Source organism: Leptonychotes weddellii, chromosome 11 (assembly GCF_054177405.1).
Source record: "Leptonychotes weddellii isolate Sample4059 chromosome 11, ASM5417740v2, whole genome shotgun sequence".
NCBI lineage: Eukaryota > Metazoa > Chordata > Mammalia > Carnivora > Phocidae > Leptonychotes > Leptonychotes weddellii.
In genome coordinates, this window is record NC_138379.1 from 81,834,153 (window position 1) to 81,851,713 (window position 17,561).

At 37.6% G+C, this 17,561-nt stretch overlaps 1 protein-coding gene across 5 annotated transcripts in view; it reads left to right on the forward strand.

Annotated features, from left to right (window-relative positions):
• The window catches only part of DDX6 (DEAD-box helicase 6), a 34,767-nt gene extending 18,130 nt beyond the window's left edge, over positions 1 to 16,637 (forward strand). For 4 of the 5 annotated variants that reach the window (XM_081799335.1, XM_081799333.1, XM_081799331.1 and 1 more), the window contains exons 6-14: positions 324 to 470; positions 1,775 to 1,869; positions 2,968 to 3,090; positions 3,586 to 3,714; positions 4,785 to 4,901; positions 6,904 to 6,967; positions 9,787 to 9,888; positions 10,293 to 10,475; positions 12,279 to 16,637. In XM_081799335.1, coding sequence (XP_081655461.1) covers positions 324 to 470; positions 1,775 to 1,869; positions 2,968 to 3,090; positions 3,586 to 3,714; positions 4,785 to 4,901; positions 6,904 to 6,967; positions 9,787 to 9,888; positions 10,293 to 10,468 — 953 coding nt within the window. In that variant the 3' untranslated portion in view covers positions 10,469 to 10,475; positions 12,279 to 16,637. Of the gene's footprint in view, positions 1 to 323; positions 471 to 1,774; positions 1,870 to 2,967; positions 3,091 to 3,585; positions 3,715 to 4,784; positions 4,902 to 6,903; positions 6,968 to 9,786; positions 9,889 to 10,292; positions 10,500 to 12,278 lie in introns of all 5 variants that reach the window. The other variant, XM_081799336.1, reaches the window with a different exon arrangement.
• The last annotated feature ends 924 nt before the right edge of the window (positions 16,638 to 17,561 follow it).

Sequence of the window (17,561 nt, forward strand, 5' to 3'; positions counted from 1 at the left end):
AATCCCCATACATTACATCATTAGTTCTAGATGAAGTGTTCCATGATTCATTGTTCGTGCACAACACCCAGTGCTCCATGCAGAACGTGCCCTCCTCAATACCCACCACCAGGCCAACCCATCCTCCCACCCCCCTCCCCTCTAGAACCCTCAGTTTGTTTTTCAGAGTCCATCTTCTCTCATGGTTCGTCCACCCCTCTGATTTCCCCCGCTTCATTCCTCCCCTCCCGCTACCTTCTTCTTCTTCTTTTTTTTTCTTAACATATCTTGCATTATTAGCTTATTATACTCTTAAAATATGTTTCTTTTTTTCTATTTTCCAGCAATGGTGATTGTTCCCACTAGAGAACTTGCTCTACAGGTCAGTCAAATTTGCATCCAGGTCAGCAAGCACATGGGAGGGGCCAAAGTGATGGCAACCACAGGAGGAACCAATTTACGGGATGACATAATGAGGCTTGATGACACAGGTAGGAAATGATTATATAATGTGGCCTGGCTCTCCAAGTGTAATTACAGACACGGGTGTTTCCTGAACTTACTAAAAATTGTTTTTAAGAATTAAGGACCAGGGGCGGCTGGGTGGCTCAGTCAGTTAAGCATCTGCCTTTGGCTTAGGTCATGATCCCAGGGTCCTGGGATCCAGCCCCGCGTCGGGCTCCCTTCTCAGCGGGAGCCTGCTTCTCCCTCTCCCTCTCCCTGCCACTCTGCCTGCTTGTGCTCTCTCTCTGTCAAATAAATAAATAAAATCTTAAAAAAAAAAAAAAGAATTAAAGACCAGAAACACTGCTGTAGAAAAATGAATAAAGGAAATGACCATTTCATTAAAAAAAAAAAAAAAGACAAATTGATAGTAATTGAAAGGATATTCATCCTTGTTGGTAATTTTTTTTAATGTAAATAAAAATAGATTGATACTGTATCTGTCTGATTGGCAAGGCTAAAAAAATACTAGTAACCAATAATAACTTTGAGAAGAAAGAGGCTGTCTTGCAGCGTGAGGGTATAAATTGATACGATCTTTATGGTGGGCAGTTTGGCGTTGTGTTTTGAAATTATAAATGTGTATTTTCAATAATCTTTTCCTGAAGAAATACTAGGCAAATACAGGGTTACTACAGTGTGGTTTGTAGTACTGAAAAATTGGAATATCCTAAATGTCAGAGGGCTAAATACATTGGGGTATAGTCTGAGTGGAATTCCACGAAGCTATTAAACAGTGAAGCTGATCTGTATTTATTTTCATTGAGTTCTCCATGATACATCATTGAGTGAAAAAAGATAACACAAGCATGAAATCCCCTTATGTAAAATTAGACATAAAGTTTGAGTTAGAATTTTATATATGGTTGTCATTTGGTAAATTACTATATGCTTCATATTGCACAGTTATTTAAAATGATTATCTCTGTTCATCTTACAACAGTCTTCTGAAGACCATTGCTCTAGTTTAGAGGCAAGCAACTGTATGAGATGCCTGGTATATCTTTGTTATTCATTGGGGATAGTTTAAGACCAGTATTCCCCCTTATTTGGAGCAGATGATTTGGGAAGCTATTAGCCTGCCCCATGTAGGAGTGAAACAAGTATTCTCTGACCAACCTAAGATGAAATGAAAATCCATATCTTAAAACACATATTTGCCTGTTTGTATTATTCCTGCCGCTACAAGTTTCTGATAAAATATGTACGATAAACCTTTACTGTATCCTCTTTGCCCAAGCTAAAATGAGTGAGAATATATACATATATATATTTTTTTAATCTTGTGTAGTGCACGTGGTGATAGCTACCCCTGGAAGAATCCTGGATCTTATCAAGAAAGGAGTAGCAAAAGTTGATCATGTCCAGATGATAGTATTGGATGAGGTAATGTCTCTTCATTTCTTTGTTTATAACTGCCAGTGAATAAAGCAAAAGCTCTTTGTGTTTGTGAACCTCTAGTCAATGCATGACTCTTGTCAATTAAAACTAATTCGCTTATAAAACATGTTTTGCCCATTAAAGGCAATAGCTGGTAGGCATTTTTAGGAATAGTTCAGCCTAGTTGTCTTTTTCTTAGGGATGCCAGATTGTAAGTTTTGTTTTTATTTTTCAAGAAAAGGAGTTGTTGAATATCTCAAAGTCAAGTTCATTCTGAGTCTCTTTCCAATCAGTGATACATCTTAAAAAGCATCTAATGTCTCTAATCCCTCATTTAGTATATCCTGCTTTGTATTGTTTGTTTTTTTGTCTCTGGTATATTTGTTATCTCATCAGGTTGTAAGTGCCTTTTAAGAACTTATTGGACTCTACATTTTTGGAATCTGGCAGTGTTTTTATACATACACTGTATCAGTGTTAATGTTTTGAAATAAAGTTATTTACCTCTTTGGTTTGTGTTTTAGATAACTAGATCAGGTCGATCATAGTCTAATTCAGACAGGTTTTTTATCTTTGAGTAAGAAGAGGTAATGTTTATTAGTCACTGTGTACTAGCACATGTTTTTTCATTTGCTTTTCACAACAACCCTGTAAGGTAGGTATCCTATAAAGCAGTTACTACTGCTAATTTTTAAGTTGTGGAAACTGAAGTATTGGGTGGTTAAATAACTGAAGTGTATTGGGTGGTTAAATAATGTGCCAACATAGTTAATAAGTGAAGGAGGCAGGATTTCAACCCAGGTAGTTTGACTCTGCAGATTGTACTGTCAACCACGTACTGCCTCTAATGGAAATTACATTAAAATTTTGTTAGGGGAACAAGGACTATTATCTGTCTAGGGTTTTCTCTTTCCTCTAGAATATGGTATTACAGATTTTCCCCCTTCTGAATCACTGCAAATGTGTTTTGGTGCCTTTGGAGTAGGGAGTGTCATAGAATACGGTTTACAGCCAGGCGTATTCCCTGAATGCCCCTGTGGGGTAATGCCTTATTAACCTTGAACACGGATTGTTTTTTTAAACTGTCTTTCCTTTGTACTGCAGGCAGATAAGTTGCTGTCACAGGATTTTGTGCAGATAATGGAGGATATTATTCTCACGCTACCTAAAAACAGACAGATTTTATTATATTCCGCTACTTTCCCTCTTAGTGTACAGAAGTTCATGGTGAGTATAAATCTGTACTTGGAAGCAGTGCTGTTCATTCTGTTGCCCACGAGTATACCTTTATTCATAATTACATCTTGTTATCAGTTTATGCTGATTATTTCAAGTTTTTGGCTTTCCTGCCAGCTGATCATTTAAGGTTTCTTATGCATAATTTAACTGATTTTTTTTTTTTAAACAGTAATTTGATCAAATTCTTTATTCACTTAGCCTTTGGTGTCAGGCTGACATACAGCCATTGATATACTGGATAAATTGATTACAGTGTAATCCTGTATACAAAGTACAAAATAGGAATTTAGCTATATACGTATCTGAATGTTAGATTTTCTGTTATATGGTAACTTATTTCTTCTGTCGTAGATTATTTATACTCTGAAGAAAACTGCATGCCTTTTAAGCAAGAGTTGATCAGAAATGTATGGGGGATATATTTCAAGTTTAAGAGATATGCTCTGCTTTTTTAATTATATGACTTTTTTTTTTTTTTTCCAGAATTCCCATTTGCAGAAACCCTATGAGATTAACCTGATGGAGGAACTAACTTTGAAGGGAGTAACCCAGTACTACGCCTATGTAACTGAGCGCCAAAAAGTACACTGCCTCAACACACTTTTCTCCAGGGTAAGTAATAGGCTTCAGTTGCTGTATTACCCATTACTTAACCCCCCAAAAACAGTTGTGTCTGTTTTCCCACCATTTTCAATGTAAAGATAGTCCATATCTTTTCCTAAAAGGTAGTTGTGGTTGTTGATCTGAAGTTGATACTGTATGATTGACATCAAAGACATTTTTAATTAAATTATAAAATAATTTGACCGTAATTATAGCCGATTCTCATTATTTGCATATTATGTATTTGCAAATTCGGCTACACGCCAAAATTTGTAACCCTACAATCAATACTCAAGTGCTCTCGAAGTCATTTGTGGATATTAGTAACACAATAGAAAATACCAGCTGTTGTTCATATTCCCAGCTGAGATTGAACAAAGTGACACATTGCCTTCTTGTTTCAGCTCTCATAAACAAATGTCTTTTTCACTGTCTGTGCCACATCAGTGCCACATTTTTTGCATTTTTGTGCTTTTTTGTTGTTATTTCATGGTTTAAAATGGCTCCAAAGCTTAGCGCTAAAGTGCTGTTCATTTCTTCTAAGCACAAGAAGACTGATGTGCTTTGCAGAGAAAATGTATTTTAGATAAACTTTGTACAGACAGGAATTACAGTGTTGTTGGCCATGAGTAAATAAGGTGCCTTTAAACAGTAACACACATAAAACAAGGCTATCTGTTGATTAAATTGATGAGAAGTTGTGACTTAGAGGCTCTCAGGAACCTTCCCCTGTGTCTCCCTACAAGCAGTGGTTCTGTGTTCATGTTTTCAGTGTTTGTAGCAACTTTATAGAACAGAATTATTGCAAATAATGAGAATTGAATGTGTTTCAATCATGTTGGCAATTATGTGGCTCTTATTAAGCATACTCTCCTACAATAAAATTCCTAACTTATCTGCAACTATTAAGTAAATGACTAGTATTTACAATATTTACAGTTTTGCATCTCTTGTATCATGAGATTCTAAGTCTTAGATCATGTTCTTTAGTATTTGTTTGTCAGTATTTTCAAGATTTGGCAAAGTAAATGAATGTTTTTTTTTCTTTTTCATATATTCCCTCCCCCCACCCCGCTCAGCTTCAGATAAACCAGTCGATCATTTTCTGTAACTCCTCTCAGCGAGTTGAATTGCTAGCCAAGAAGATTTCTCAACTGGGTTATTCTTGCTTCTATATCCATGCTAAAATGAGGCAGGTGAGTAAAAAATTGGAACTCGTGTGTGGATTTTAAAAATCTTTTTCTTAAGTATTTCTTGGATTTTTGTTTTGTTTCAATGGTTCTCCATATGCCCTAAGTTTAAGAATAAATTATTCCTTAGTAGGCAGAGGACCTTTCATTTTAACTGCTAGGGTTCAGTTTTCTAACTATAAAATACTAACTATAAAATACATACTCTTAAGCTCACAAGGTTGTTAGGAAAATTGAGATAATGTATAAAACGAGTACTTTGTCAAGCATGATACAAATACGAGATTTTATTCCCTTTTTCCCAAGTAATGTAGATTTGCCCTGTTTAATACAGTAACCACTGGTCTCATGTGGCAATTTAAGTGAGTTAAAATTAAATAAAATTTAAAATTTAGTTCCTCTGTTACACTAACCACATCTCAAGTGCCATGTTACATGTGACTAGCAGCTACAGTTTTGGAAAGTACAGATATAGAACATTTCTATCATTGCAGAAGGTTCTGTTGGACAACACTCCTCTAGATTTTTAATTTATGTACCTCTTCAGTCCATATGTTTTTTTCTTTATTTGCCTTTAGGATGCAATCTCTCTAAATTTCAGAACTTAATAAAAAAAAAAACCAGTTTAAATAAATTCAGAACTATAAAAACATTTGTGTTGTCTGTGGTAAACATTGAAATTTTGTGAAAACGGTTTCTGAAGACTAGCAGATTAAGAATTTGAGTTAATCAGCTCAACTTTGGTTTTCAGAGAAGTTTGATAATGGATCAGATACCACCACGTAGACCCTAATATTAGAAATTGTCACAGGAAATTAATGTGTTAAGCTGTAGAGAGTATTTCAGAGTGGAAGAATGTTGCTTTGAAAGGAAAGACCAGTTTGCCAGATGCTAGATTTGTCACTTGTGTCAGAGTCGTTACGCATGTGTTCTCATTTTTTTTAATTGAAAAGTAAATTTTTGGGGCGCCTGGGTGGCTCAGTTAGTTAAGCATCTCTTGATTTTGGCTCAGGTCATGATGTCAGGGTGGTGAGATAAAGCCCCACGCTTGGTCGGGAGAGTCTGCTTGAGATTCTCTCCCTCTATCTGCCCTGCGTGCTCACTCACAAATTTAAAAAAAAGGAAAGTAAATTTTTGTTTTTGCGTACATTAACTAAAATATTCAATTATTTGGTCAAGCCAAATTTTTGTCATCTTCTGTTTGAAACATTTTAAAAATGGATATACAAAAACATGGTGAAAGTTGTCACTTTAATTAAAATTCACTTCAGCAAAAAGGATAATATCCTTAACAGTTAAGATAAATGCTGAATAGGGGTGCCTGGGGGGCTCAGTCAGTTAAGTGTCTGCCTTCGGCTCAGGTCATGATCCTGGGGTCCTGGGATCGAGCCCCACATCGGGCTCCCTGCTCGGTGGGAAGCCTGCTTCTCCCTCTCCCACTCCCCCTGCTTGTGTTCCTGTTCTCGCTATCCTCTGTCAAATAAATAAAAGCCTTAAAAGAGAGGTAAATGCTAAATAAAGGTATGGGTAGGTATTTTTGTTTTGTTTTTTAAAGATCTTATTTATTTATTTGAGAGCACGAGCAGGAGGGAGAAGGAGAAGCAGGCTCCCCACTGAGCAGGTAGCCTGACATGGGGCTCGATCACAGAACCCCAGGATCATGACCTGAGTTGAAGGCAGACGCCTAACTGACTGAGGCACCCCTTGTTTTGTTTTTTAGGTAGGCTCCATACCCAGCGTATAGCCCTGAGTGAGATCAAAACTCAGATGCTTAACTAACTGAACCACCCACGTGCCCCCATGGATGTTTTAGTTGCTTATTAATTCCCATGGGAAACTAATTTATGATTAACTTTTTGTTTTTAACTTACGGGTATTGAATTCATTCATCTCTCATTTGTGTAAATTTGGGGTATACAAAACTTTGGATAGGAGAAATTAGTGATGAGAAATTTAGGGCTGTGCATATGAGTTTTTAAAGAAATCAAATGCATTGCTTTGTTCCTAGGAACATCGAAATCGTGTATTTCATGATTTCCGAAATGGCTTATGCCGCAATCTTGTTTGCACTGGTAAGTATTTCCTTTACCCGTTGTTTTTTCTCCCTGGTTCAGCTCTGCTTTTTCTGTCCATATCTCCCAACAGAATCTGTGACAAGAGTTCAGCTCACCCTAAAGCCATTTCTGGAATTTCCGAAGTTGAGAATGAGCTATAGTTAATTCCTGAAACTAGTTTCCATATCTGAAACTGCAGAATACTTGTTACTGGCACTCATACCTCATCTGTCTTTTAAACTAGTGGAATTTATGTGTTTTCTGAATAATTTTAGCATACAGGAATGAGTTATATGTACCGTGTGCAAAATAAATTACATTAAGAAACTATATTTTGGAAGTTATTTATTGTGGTCTTTTAATTTTTTTGCCAGAAACAGACTAGTCTGTATTTTGGTGTATTTCAGTACATGAAGAAGAACAAATTGGGGAGGCAGGTGGACAGTCCGATCAGACAAAGCAAATGGATTGAGTATCCTCCCATTTCTACTCTGGAAATATAATCTTAGTATTGATATGAGAGTAATCATTTAAACTAGGCGGCTGGGTAGAGAGAAGAGCCTGGATTTTTTTTTTTTTTTTTTTAGTTGAGGTATACACAAAAATACAGTAATTATAAGGATATTCAGGGAATTTTTGCACATGTACACACCCATATTACTAGCACCCAGATCAAAATTTTAGAATACTATACAATTTGGATTTTTAAGAATACTGCTATAGAAATAAACTCCAAATTTATATACTAGCAGAATACTGAATTTGCTAATTTACAAGAACCAAAACAGGGCTATCCGATATCCTGAGTGTTCCCACTTTATCTTGTTTCTCTGTTTTATATCTAAAAGGACCTTTAATACAGCTGTGAATTAATACATATATGTTTATCAGCACCTTTTTTTTTTTTTTTTAAGATTTTATTTATTTGATAGAGATGACAAGTAGGCAGACAGGCAGGCAGAGGAAGAGGGAGAAGCAGGTTTCCCGATGAGGGGCTTGATCCCAGGACACTGGGATCATGACCTGAGTCGAAGGCAGATGCTTAACCAACTGAGCCACCAAGGCACCCCACTTTATCAGCACTTCTAAATTTTGTATTCAAGTACTTAAATATAAAGTAATCTGATTTGGTGCAAAGGATACTAGACTAGAATTTGAAGATTGGGGCTCAAGTCCTACTATTTTGTACTTGTAATCATCAAATCATACTTTTATGCCTTTTTTTATTTGTAAGATGGGAATGCCTTAAAGTGAATTCTGCACAAATACCTGTTGCAGTTTATTCATTCAAAAATAGTTTTTGATATTCAACATAGATTTTTTTACTCTTTGCCAGGTATTTAGCTTGGTGCTAAAAAAAAAATACATGTTACTCCTCAGTTCTATATTATGTATATTTTACCACATTAAAAAATTTTTTAAATACATACACACTTCCTTCACTTAGGGAGCCTATAGAAGAGGAACTAGTTCATTGGTGAAATGTTGAGTTAAGCAAATTCAGAATGTGCAAACAGAACAGTATTTAGTATGTCATTAAATAAGTACTGAATAACATAGGTGTATAAAGTGTATAAATAAATACATGCGAAGTATCACCCTTTACTTAAAGGAGCAGTGGTTTAATCAGATAAAAAAGATAATATTAAGAGTCTAAGACAGGCCCTGCAACCTTTTTCTTTAAAGTGCCAGATAGTAGATATCATTTGGTCTCTTGTTACAAGTTTCTCAGCTCTGCCATTCCAGCTCAAAAGCACCCTTAAACAGTACATGAACAAATGGGCATGGTCCTGTGACAGTAAAACTGGAGTTACAGAAACAGGCTTTAGGCTGGATCTACAAAGGAGTAAAAGTAATTTGCAAATGTGAGGTATGTGTAGTAAGTAATCCTAAATTTTCATAGGAAAGGAAATTAACATGTGACCTGAGAAGAGGTGGAATTGTAATTGGCTCTATAAACTAGATAAGTTTTAGACTTGCAGAAGGAGTTTTAAGTTAGGGGACTGGCATCAAATGTGATCCATAGAGGGCTTCAAGAAGATATGTTTAAGAAAGGATGAGTAGATGAATTTCGTGGAGAGGAAGGTTTGAGGAAGAGATGTGTTAGAGAACTACGTTAGGACCAAAGTATAGAGTGGAGGACCTTGTATGTCAATTTTAATTTTATCCAGGGGCAATTCAAAAGGATAAGTTATAAATTGAAAGCAGTATTTTAGAAATAGTGGTCACGACCGTCATGGATTATTTTGGAGTATGGAGCTGATAGAAGCCTTGAAACCTAGTTATTAGTCTATTGTAATTGTCTTTACTTGCAGTTTTCAGAGCCTAAATTAGCATAGTTAGTGTGGGACTAGAAAAGAGAAGTGGTGACCTTGTACTTGCCTCAGACTTGTAAATCACGTAGTAGACTGAAATGAATGAATTCAAAAAGTATAAATTAACTACGAGTGGATTACCTCTTCTTTTTGAGGTATTTTTGGTTACACAAAGTTTTTAATCTATTTTAATCTTGGATTGCATACTAAAAAATAGGTGAAAAGAAAATTATTCCTGAGACTCATTTATGAGCTTATAGTTTACCAGTCATTCATACCAGTTATCTTAAACCATTTTTTAAAACTTAATGGGACTAGGAAAGGTAACTTGCTAGTGGAAAGTTATTTATGATAATGTGCCTGAAAGGTAATGCTAGTAATTTGCAAGTGCATTTGAATTACTGAATGAAGTGACTAAAACTTAGGTTGCACTAGAAATACATGTTAAAAGAGTATTATGGTACCAAGAAACATGCTTAAATTGAAAGATAATGATGGAGATTTCTTTCTTTCTCTTTTAAGATTTGTTTACCCGAGGTATTGATATACAAGCTGTGAATGTGGTAATTAACTTTGACTTCCCAAAGCTGGCAGAGACCTATCTCCATCGTATTGGAAGATCAGGTGAGGAAAAGGAAGATGTTCTTTTAAGACTGATTTCTAATTCTTGTAGAGCATTTAAGAAAAGTGAAAATAACTTTATGCTTAAATTAAGATAAAATTCACAAATGAGGTCCTTAGTTTTCTCATTAGGTGGTTCAGTCTGTAACTACTGTTTAGTGTATGTATTTTGGCAACTTTTGACACAAATGAGTATCTGTTTTGTCATTTGAAAAAGGTAAACTGGGCTGTGAAACCTGAAGTTGTGTGTTTGAGGAGACCATAAGAAGTGGTTTTAAAAACTCAGAATGACACTGAACAAAAACATTACGCATGTATGGTTTTGCCACTAATAGACTTGTACATGCACATCATCAGTTCTCTTTAACTTAAATTTTTATTAATGAAAAAGTGCTTTTCATTTTTAGGTCGCTTTGGTCATCTTGGCTTAGCCATCAACTTGATCACATATGATGATCGCTTCAACCTGAAAAGTATTGAGGAGCAGCTGGGAACAGAGATTAAACCGATCCCAAGCAACATTGACAAGAGCCTGTATGTGGCAGAATACCACAGCGAGCCTGTAGAAGACGAGAAACCTTAACAAGCATGTGCGTACCTGACAGAACCACTAAGTGAGCATAGTATTTAAATCAAGATCCTCTTTCCTGGAGGAAATTTGCTGTTGCATTGCATGTAATAGCAGTGATAGGGTAGAACACCTGTTGGCATAAATGACAGTAAACTGGACATATTGCTTGGGTGAAGTTGTGGTCCCATTAGAAAATCCATAAATGCTGCTCTTGAAGTTTTCTTGTATAATGTGATACATGAGCAGTACTTAAGCCAAATCCAGACTGCCAAAATAATGAAAGCAAAGAATCTTTTTCAACAATATGAATATGAAAATATTTTTTTTTTGTCTTTATCACTCAGTCATTTCTCTCTTAATCACTCATAATTTCTACTGGGCATCTTAATAAATCAGGTTAATTACCTGAGGTTGAGAGGATAACTGTCTTTTTTTAAATGCCCAGTCTTGTTTCCTGCACCACCCTCTTCTTTCATTGTTTGGTGACTGTTGGATTCTGGTAGTAATGCTCAAAAGAAGACTCAACATAAAGAATACAGGCTTGTTTTGCAGCTTTTTCTAAGGAAAATGAAAATCTGTTTTGAGAGATGGTAACTTCCAAATTAGCAATGAGCATTTTACCTGTTACACTTTTTTTTTTAAGATTTTATTTATTTGAGGGGCGCCTGGGTGGCTCAGTCGGTTAAGCAGCTGCCTTTGGGTCAGGTCATGATCCCAGGGTCCTGGGATCGAGCCCCACATCAGGCTCCTTGCTCAGCAGAGAGCCTGCTTCTCCCTCTCCCTCTGCCTGCCTGCTGCTCCCCCCGCTTGAGCTCTCTCTCTCTCTCTCTCTCCGTGTCAAATAAATAAATAAAATCTTTAAAAAAAAAAAAGATTTTATTTATTTGAGGGCGCCTGGGTGGCTCAGATGGTTAAGCGTCTGCCTTCGGCTCAGGTCATGATCCCAGGGTCCTGGGATCGAGTCCCGCATCGGGCTCTCTGCTCCTTGGGAGCCTGCTTCTCCCTCTGCCTCTCTCTCTCTGTCTCTCATGAATGAATAAATAAAATCTTTAAAAAAAAAAAAAAAAGATTTTATTTATTTGAGAGAGCACAAGCAGGGGGATGGGCAGAGGGGAGAGGGACAGGCAGACTCTCCGCCAAGTCAGGGACCCTAGGATCCTAGGAGCTTAACCTGAGCCTAAGTCAGGTGATGAACCAACTGAGCCACCCAGGCACCCCATTTATCTGTTACTCTTTCAAAGTTTCTAAGTTGCTCTTTTCACTTTAGTTTCTTTCTTTCTCCCCCCACTCCCCAAAATGTCAAACAAAACCCTCAGACAAACATAAAAGTAGTCAATGTTTGTTGGTATCCTGGCAGGCTGTCAAGTTTATTGAAGTTTAAAAAAAATTTTGGGGCGCCTGGGTGGCTCAGTTGTTAAGCGTCTGCCTTCGGCTCAGGTCATGATCCAGGATCCTGGGATCGAGCCCCGCATCGGGCTCCCTGCTCGGCGGGAAGCCTGCTTCTCTCTCGCCCACTCTCCCCGCTTGTGTTCCCTCTCTCGCTGTCTCTCTCTCTGTCGAATAAATCTTTTAAAAAAAAAAAATTTTTTTTTAATTTGTTTTTCTTGATTTAATTGTTTTGGATATCAGAACTTTCAGGCTCTTGTTCTGTCTCTGGAATGCCTAGCAGAAATTCCTTAATCCTAAATGGATTCTACGGCAGGCAAAGGCTTAGTAGAAGCCACTACAGAGAGAGCATTTGGTTGGATTGTGAAAACCTAGGTATCCTGGTTCATATTGTTTTCACAAAAGTTAATTTTAGGTTTCTTCCTTCTTTCTTTAGGCTTTGACAAACTACAGAAGGCTCGTTTGGATCTGTGACACATCGTTTGGGGGGGATGCTCTTCTCTTTGTGGGTTTTTCATCTTTTTATTTTGGAACTATGAAGACTTAAAAGAGCTCAGACATTTTTTCTTTTTTTAACTGGTGAAGAGAAAAAGCTGAAAAGGAATTTACCTTTTTTGTTCCACTTGTTTGCACTGTGTGCTGACTGAACATTAGTTGCACTAACTGCTGGTTTTTAAAAAATGTTTTCTGGGGAAGGGGGACAGGGAAGGAGGAGAAAGAAGAGAAGGGGAGAAACCCTAAAAAGAGAAGAATCTTGATGAACACACAAGCTTGTCTACAATTTCAAAATTCTCCAACAGCTGACTCTTGAGTGCATTTCAACTTCTCCCTTATTACTCATCCGTTTTTTAAGCCTGAAGAGCTTATTACTTATTTGTGCGAAGTGCCTTATGCTATGAGACCATTCAGAATATCATCTTTTAGACACAGCCCAAGGAATCAACAAGAGTAATTCTTTCTTTTTTTTTTTTTTTTCCCTATCTTTTTAAATTTTTTGTCTTTTCATTCTGGTTTCAAGTTGAAGTCTCTCTCTTCCCTTTTTACCCGATACTCAAGCCCAGGGCTGGAAGATGACACATATTAGTAATGTTAAACATCATTCTATTTTACTTTATGTGGAGGAGTTGATATGCAACTGCAGTTCATCCGCACTGTAAATACATGTATTTAAAAAAAAAAAAAACAATCCCAAGTAAAAATTTCTTCTGGGCTGAGTAGATTACAACATCATCGCTCCCAAAGGAAAGAGCAGTCTATCATTGCAGGAGCCATATGACAAGCCTTTGTGCTCTATAGCAGAACACTAAAGACTGGTTTACATACGCTTCCATTAGCAGTTATGGCACTTGATGTGTAGACATGTCAGAGCCTTGACCCTCTTTCCTCTGTGGCAAAGCGTGTCCCATAGAAAATTGGGTGTGTATACTTGTATAAACTTTGTAAATAAGTTTTTTTCTGGGTTCATATATATATATACATATATATATATTTTTTTTTGGATGAAGGTTGCTGGGATTAAGGGGATTAGAGTGATTATGGGAGCAGCTAAAGATGAGAGGGGCTCAGTTTTCCGCAACACTAAATTCTAAAAAGTACTTTGGCCTCTTAGTGTAGAGAGCAGGCCTCTTTGGTGACCCTGTGTTGGAAGAGGAACCCAGAAGTCTGGGATTCACTGTTTGCTGCCACACTGTATCATCTAATACCTTTGGAGAACACCTGCCAGAGAGAGCAAGGAAACTTCAAAAACCTATGACTCAAGATGTTATTTTTGAGAAGCTCTCTCTGATTTTGCTTCTTCCCCCACTTTTAAAAAAAGTTTGAGGAACTTTTCAAGCTCAGCAAAAGGGGACAAAGATTAATCTCCCTTGCAGTGTGGGAATTCAATTGAGTGGCAGTGTCTGAGCAGTATATGTACAAAGCATGGATTTTGCATTTCAGAATATTAGCCAGTACCAGCTTTGGTAATGTTAGCAGTTCTGGAGCTTACTTTCTGTGGATCACTTCCTGTACTGTGTAAGTGTGTTGCCCTCTGCCCACCTTGAGACATAAACTTGCAGGAATGGGCAACTCCTGAGAGCTGTTAACTTTCATGCTACAGAAAGCTGCTTGCCATCCTTTTGCTTTGTGACAAGAATTATCTGTCATTTTGCATTGTAAATTGCTGGCAAATGCTTTACAGTCAATAGTGTTGCTTTAAATTGTGCCCCTCCCAACATGCTTGATGTTTGGCCTGATCTCCAGGCAAAAGGAGTGAGATGAATCAAAACCAGTGAACTTTTTTTTTAAATGTTTTTAATTCCCTTTTAACCCAGTGTACTAGGTCAATCAGGAGGCATCCAGGGTTTAAAAAAAAAAAATAAATAAAATAAAATTAAAAAAATTTGATTTCCATATTCCATTTTTTCAAAACCCTAAAATATTACAAGATAAGTCCTGCATATGCTTTCATGCTTAACTCACCTGGATAAAGAAATCAATTATTCAAAGTTGCTTTTTTTGACTCTTGGCTAGTTCTAAGCAAAACTATTTGTGACTCACCCAAAATTCCTTAGGATCAAAATCCTGCAGATGCCTCCTGATCAGACATGGCCCTAACTCCTTAAAAAACTGTAGCAAGAGCTGCACAGTACAAACCCAAAAAAGAATAAGCTCATTTATTTGGTATCCAAGCTATGTTCTGTCTGGCCAATTGGTTACTAAATACAAGCCCTAATTAAGGAATAACTTTTTTCCAGGGAGGGGTGGGGGGAGGGAATTTAGAAGGCATCAACTTTTGACCAAAAAAATCTTGCCCTTGTACTGATGCAGCTCTCTCTTTTTCCCCCACTTCTGGCGAGATAAGAGGGATCATTCATTATAGAAGAAAAGCAAAGGCTTGTGGTTGCAATTGGATATCTCGCTAGAGAGTGTGTGGGTGACAAGACAAACCGCGCAGTCGTCTTTGCCATTCTCAGACTGTGCCTGGTGCCACATGACTGTGGGTCCCTCTTAAAGCACAGACTTAATTGAAAGTATTACTGAAGTATAGCCTCTGATGAGGAGTGGCACTTAAATGATCTGGAACACCACTATTGGACACAGTCCTGTAGAGGCAGCTGTCCAGTTTTGGTGCTTGACTCTTGAATAGGAATTGCTAAATGGAAAGATGCTCTAAGGACTAGGTCAAAGCCTAGTCTCTTTTTTTTTTTTTTTTTTTTTTAATCCCCCTCACTATAAGGAGCACTGTTACTGGAAATTGTTTTTGTGTTCTTTCCACTATTGGGTGTCTCTTTTAAGTAATGGTAATATTTTTTCCAGTGGTTCGTTTGGATGAAACTGTTCCCTATTTTTAACATTTAAATTATGTCCAACTCATGGTTTTGCCTATGGTTGTAGTTGTGTAATGGGTTATGGACTGTTACGCACCTTGCTGCCTCTGGGCCTGTTTTGTTTTTCTCTTCCCATACATTCCAATGGAGAAACTTTCTTGGCTTTCCCTTGGGAATAGCATAAACTTATTCAAAAATGATCTTCCATGGGAAGAAGTAAGGGAGAAGCAAATCTAAATCTCTCTCTCAGTTATTTTCCAGTTGGTCCCAGCATCGTAATATGGGTGGGTCCCAATGGCTGGGGGGAGGGGGGAGGCAATTGGTTATCAGTATCTGTTTTCAGAATGAGATGGGAGCATCTTTCCTTTGCTGTGTGCTTTGTGTTTGATACCATCATGCTTGGGTTAGAACCAGATAACTCAGCACAAAGCCTTGAGTGTAAATTTGTTGGAATCAAAACATCTCATTCTGATCACTTGGTTTAGTTTTTTTTTTTCTTTTTTTTTTTTAATAGGGGTGGGAGGGAGGTTACTATGCCCCAAAAGGGAGGGTGTCTGCACTAAGGATTTAGAAACACTTTGGAAGTTCATAACCTCATCAGAAATGGCCTTTAGCCACACTCCTGACCTTATAGATGAGTAACAAAAAGATGAAATAATTTTTGGGGAATTAAGCCATGTTATTTTAATTTGCTGCGTTTTTCAACGTTCTGTGTATCTTAAAAATTGTTACTGTGGAATCATTTTCTGACAAAATACCTTTGTCAAGCAAAATTTTTGGCTTCATGGGAGCTGAAGTCAACTTTCTGGTGAAATGAAGTGGACTTTTGTGAGCTTGTAGTTATACTTTATATCCTTAAAGATAGTTTTCTTAAACTCCCAAAGAAAATCTCTGGTCTTAAAAACTCATCTTTGGGGTAGAGAGTTAAGTGTCCAAAGGCTGTAACAGTTCATGAGGTTAGAGGGAGCTAGCCTGGCACCTGGACTCTGCCCCTCCACAGCTGACAGATTCCAGCAGAAGTGTGTTTAAATTCTCCAGTAGACAATACTGGGCAGGGCAAGGGAGGGGGTAGGGCTGGGTTATTAAGATACAGGCTACTGTATTTTAACCAATGGTTGTCGGGGAGGGGTGCCTGGAGAAAACAAAGTCACTTCCCTTTTTTGAAACAAAACTAAAACTTGAAAAAATGTATTTTTGTTCAGTAAAAATGGGATGGAATTCCAGTGTCCCTAGCCACAAGGGACCAGTTCCACTGAGAAGTGAACAGTGGGGACTCAAAATTTTGAAAACATTTGGGGAAAGGGAAAATTGGCTTTCTGTTAATTGGCAAATGTTCCAGTGGGACTCTGTTTTTGTTGGGATATGTTACGTTGTATGTACACATATATGGACCAGAGTCTGCTGAGTTTATAAGGTTCAGAAAAAATGGTTGATAAAATCTCGGTTTTTGTTAATTTATCTCAATAAAAGCCCACTGGAACTCCAAATGTGTGTGTGGTATGTCCTTAGCAGGCTGTGCTATTTAGGAATTCTTGCATATGAGAACATTTTACTAAAGTAATTCACATGGTGAGACAGTAGGACATTCTCAGCACTACTTCTGTAAGCTCAGTTGAGTAAAATCTGAGATGGCTCATCTCAGCACCCTCATCCAGTGTAGATACTGTCCTACCGTCCTCATTTCACTTTTTCGATTTTCATTGCCTGAACAGAGAACCGAGATAATCATTTGGAGAGATGTTAGTGTGTGATGGAAGTGGGTTATAAGTAATGCCCTCCAGAACTGTTCAGATGTTTCAGTAAACTGAACATGCCCACAAAGTACTTAGGAATGAATTTGACAGTATGAACAGAATTTGTGTGCTAAAGGGATGCCTGGGTGGCTCAGTCGGTTAAGCGGCTGCCTTCGGCCCGGGTCATGATCCCAGGGTCCTGGGATCGAGTCCCACATCGGGCTCCTCGCTCAGCAGGGAGCCTGCTTCTCCCTCTTCAAAAAAAAAAAAAAAATTTGTGTGCTAAGAAGTACAAAATACTAATGAAAGAAATCAAAAGACCTAAGTGAGAAATTCAGACGCTTAAAGCTAAACACAGCCCCCTTTGCTCTAACCCAAAAGAAACACTTAGGTACAACTAGCAAAATGTGCACAACTTATATACTGAAAGCTGCAAAATAATGCTGATGAGAGAAATTGAGAGGTGCCACGTTCATGGATTGCAATGCCACAACAATTTTGAAAAAATTGAAGGGCTTATTAACCTGATTGCAAGACTCAACTACGGCAAAGTTGTAAACAGTTCTTCCACTACAGTACATTGTCTGAAGAAACGGGAACTGGCCTCAACTTTTCGATCTAAAGAGCAGAGAAGAGATTGCAGAGACTAGTGCCTCTGACAGACTTGAAAGATGAAAC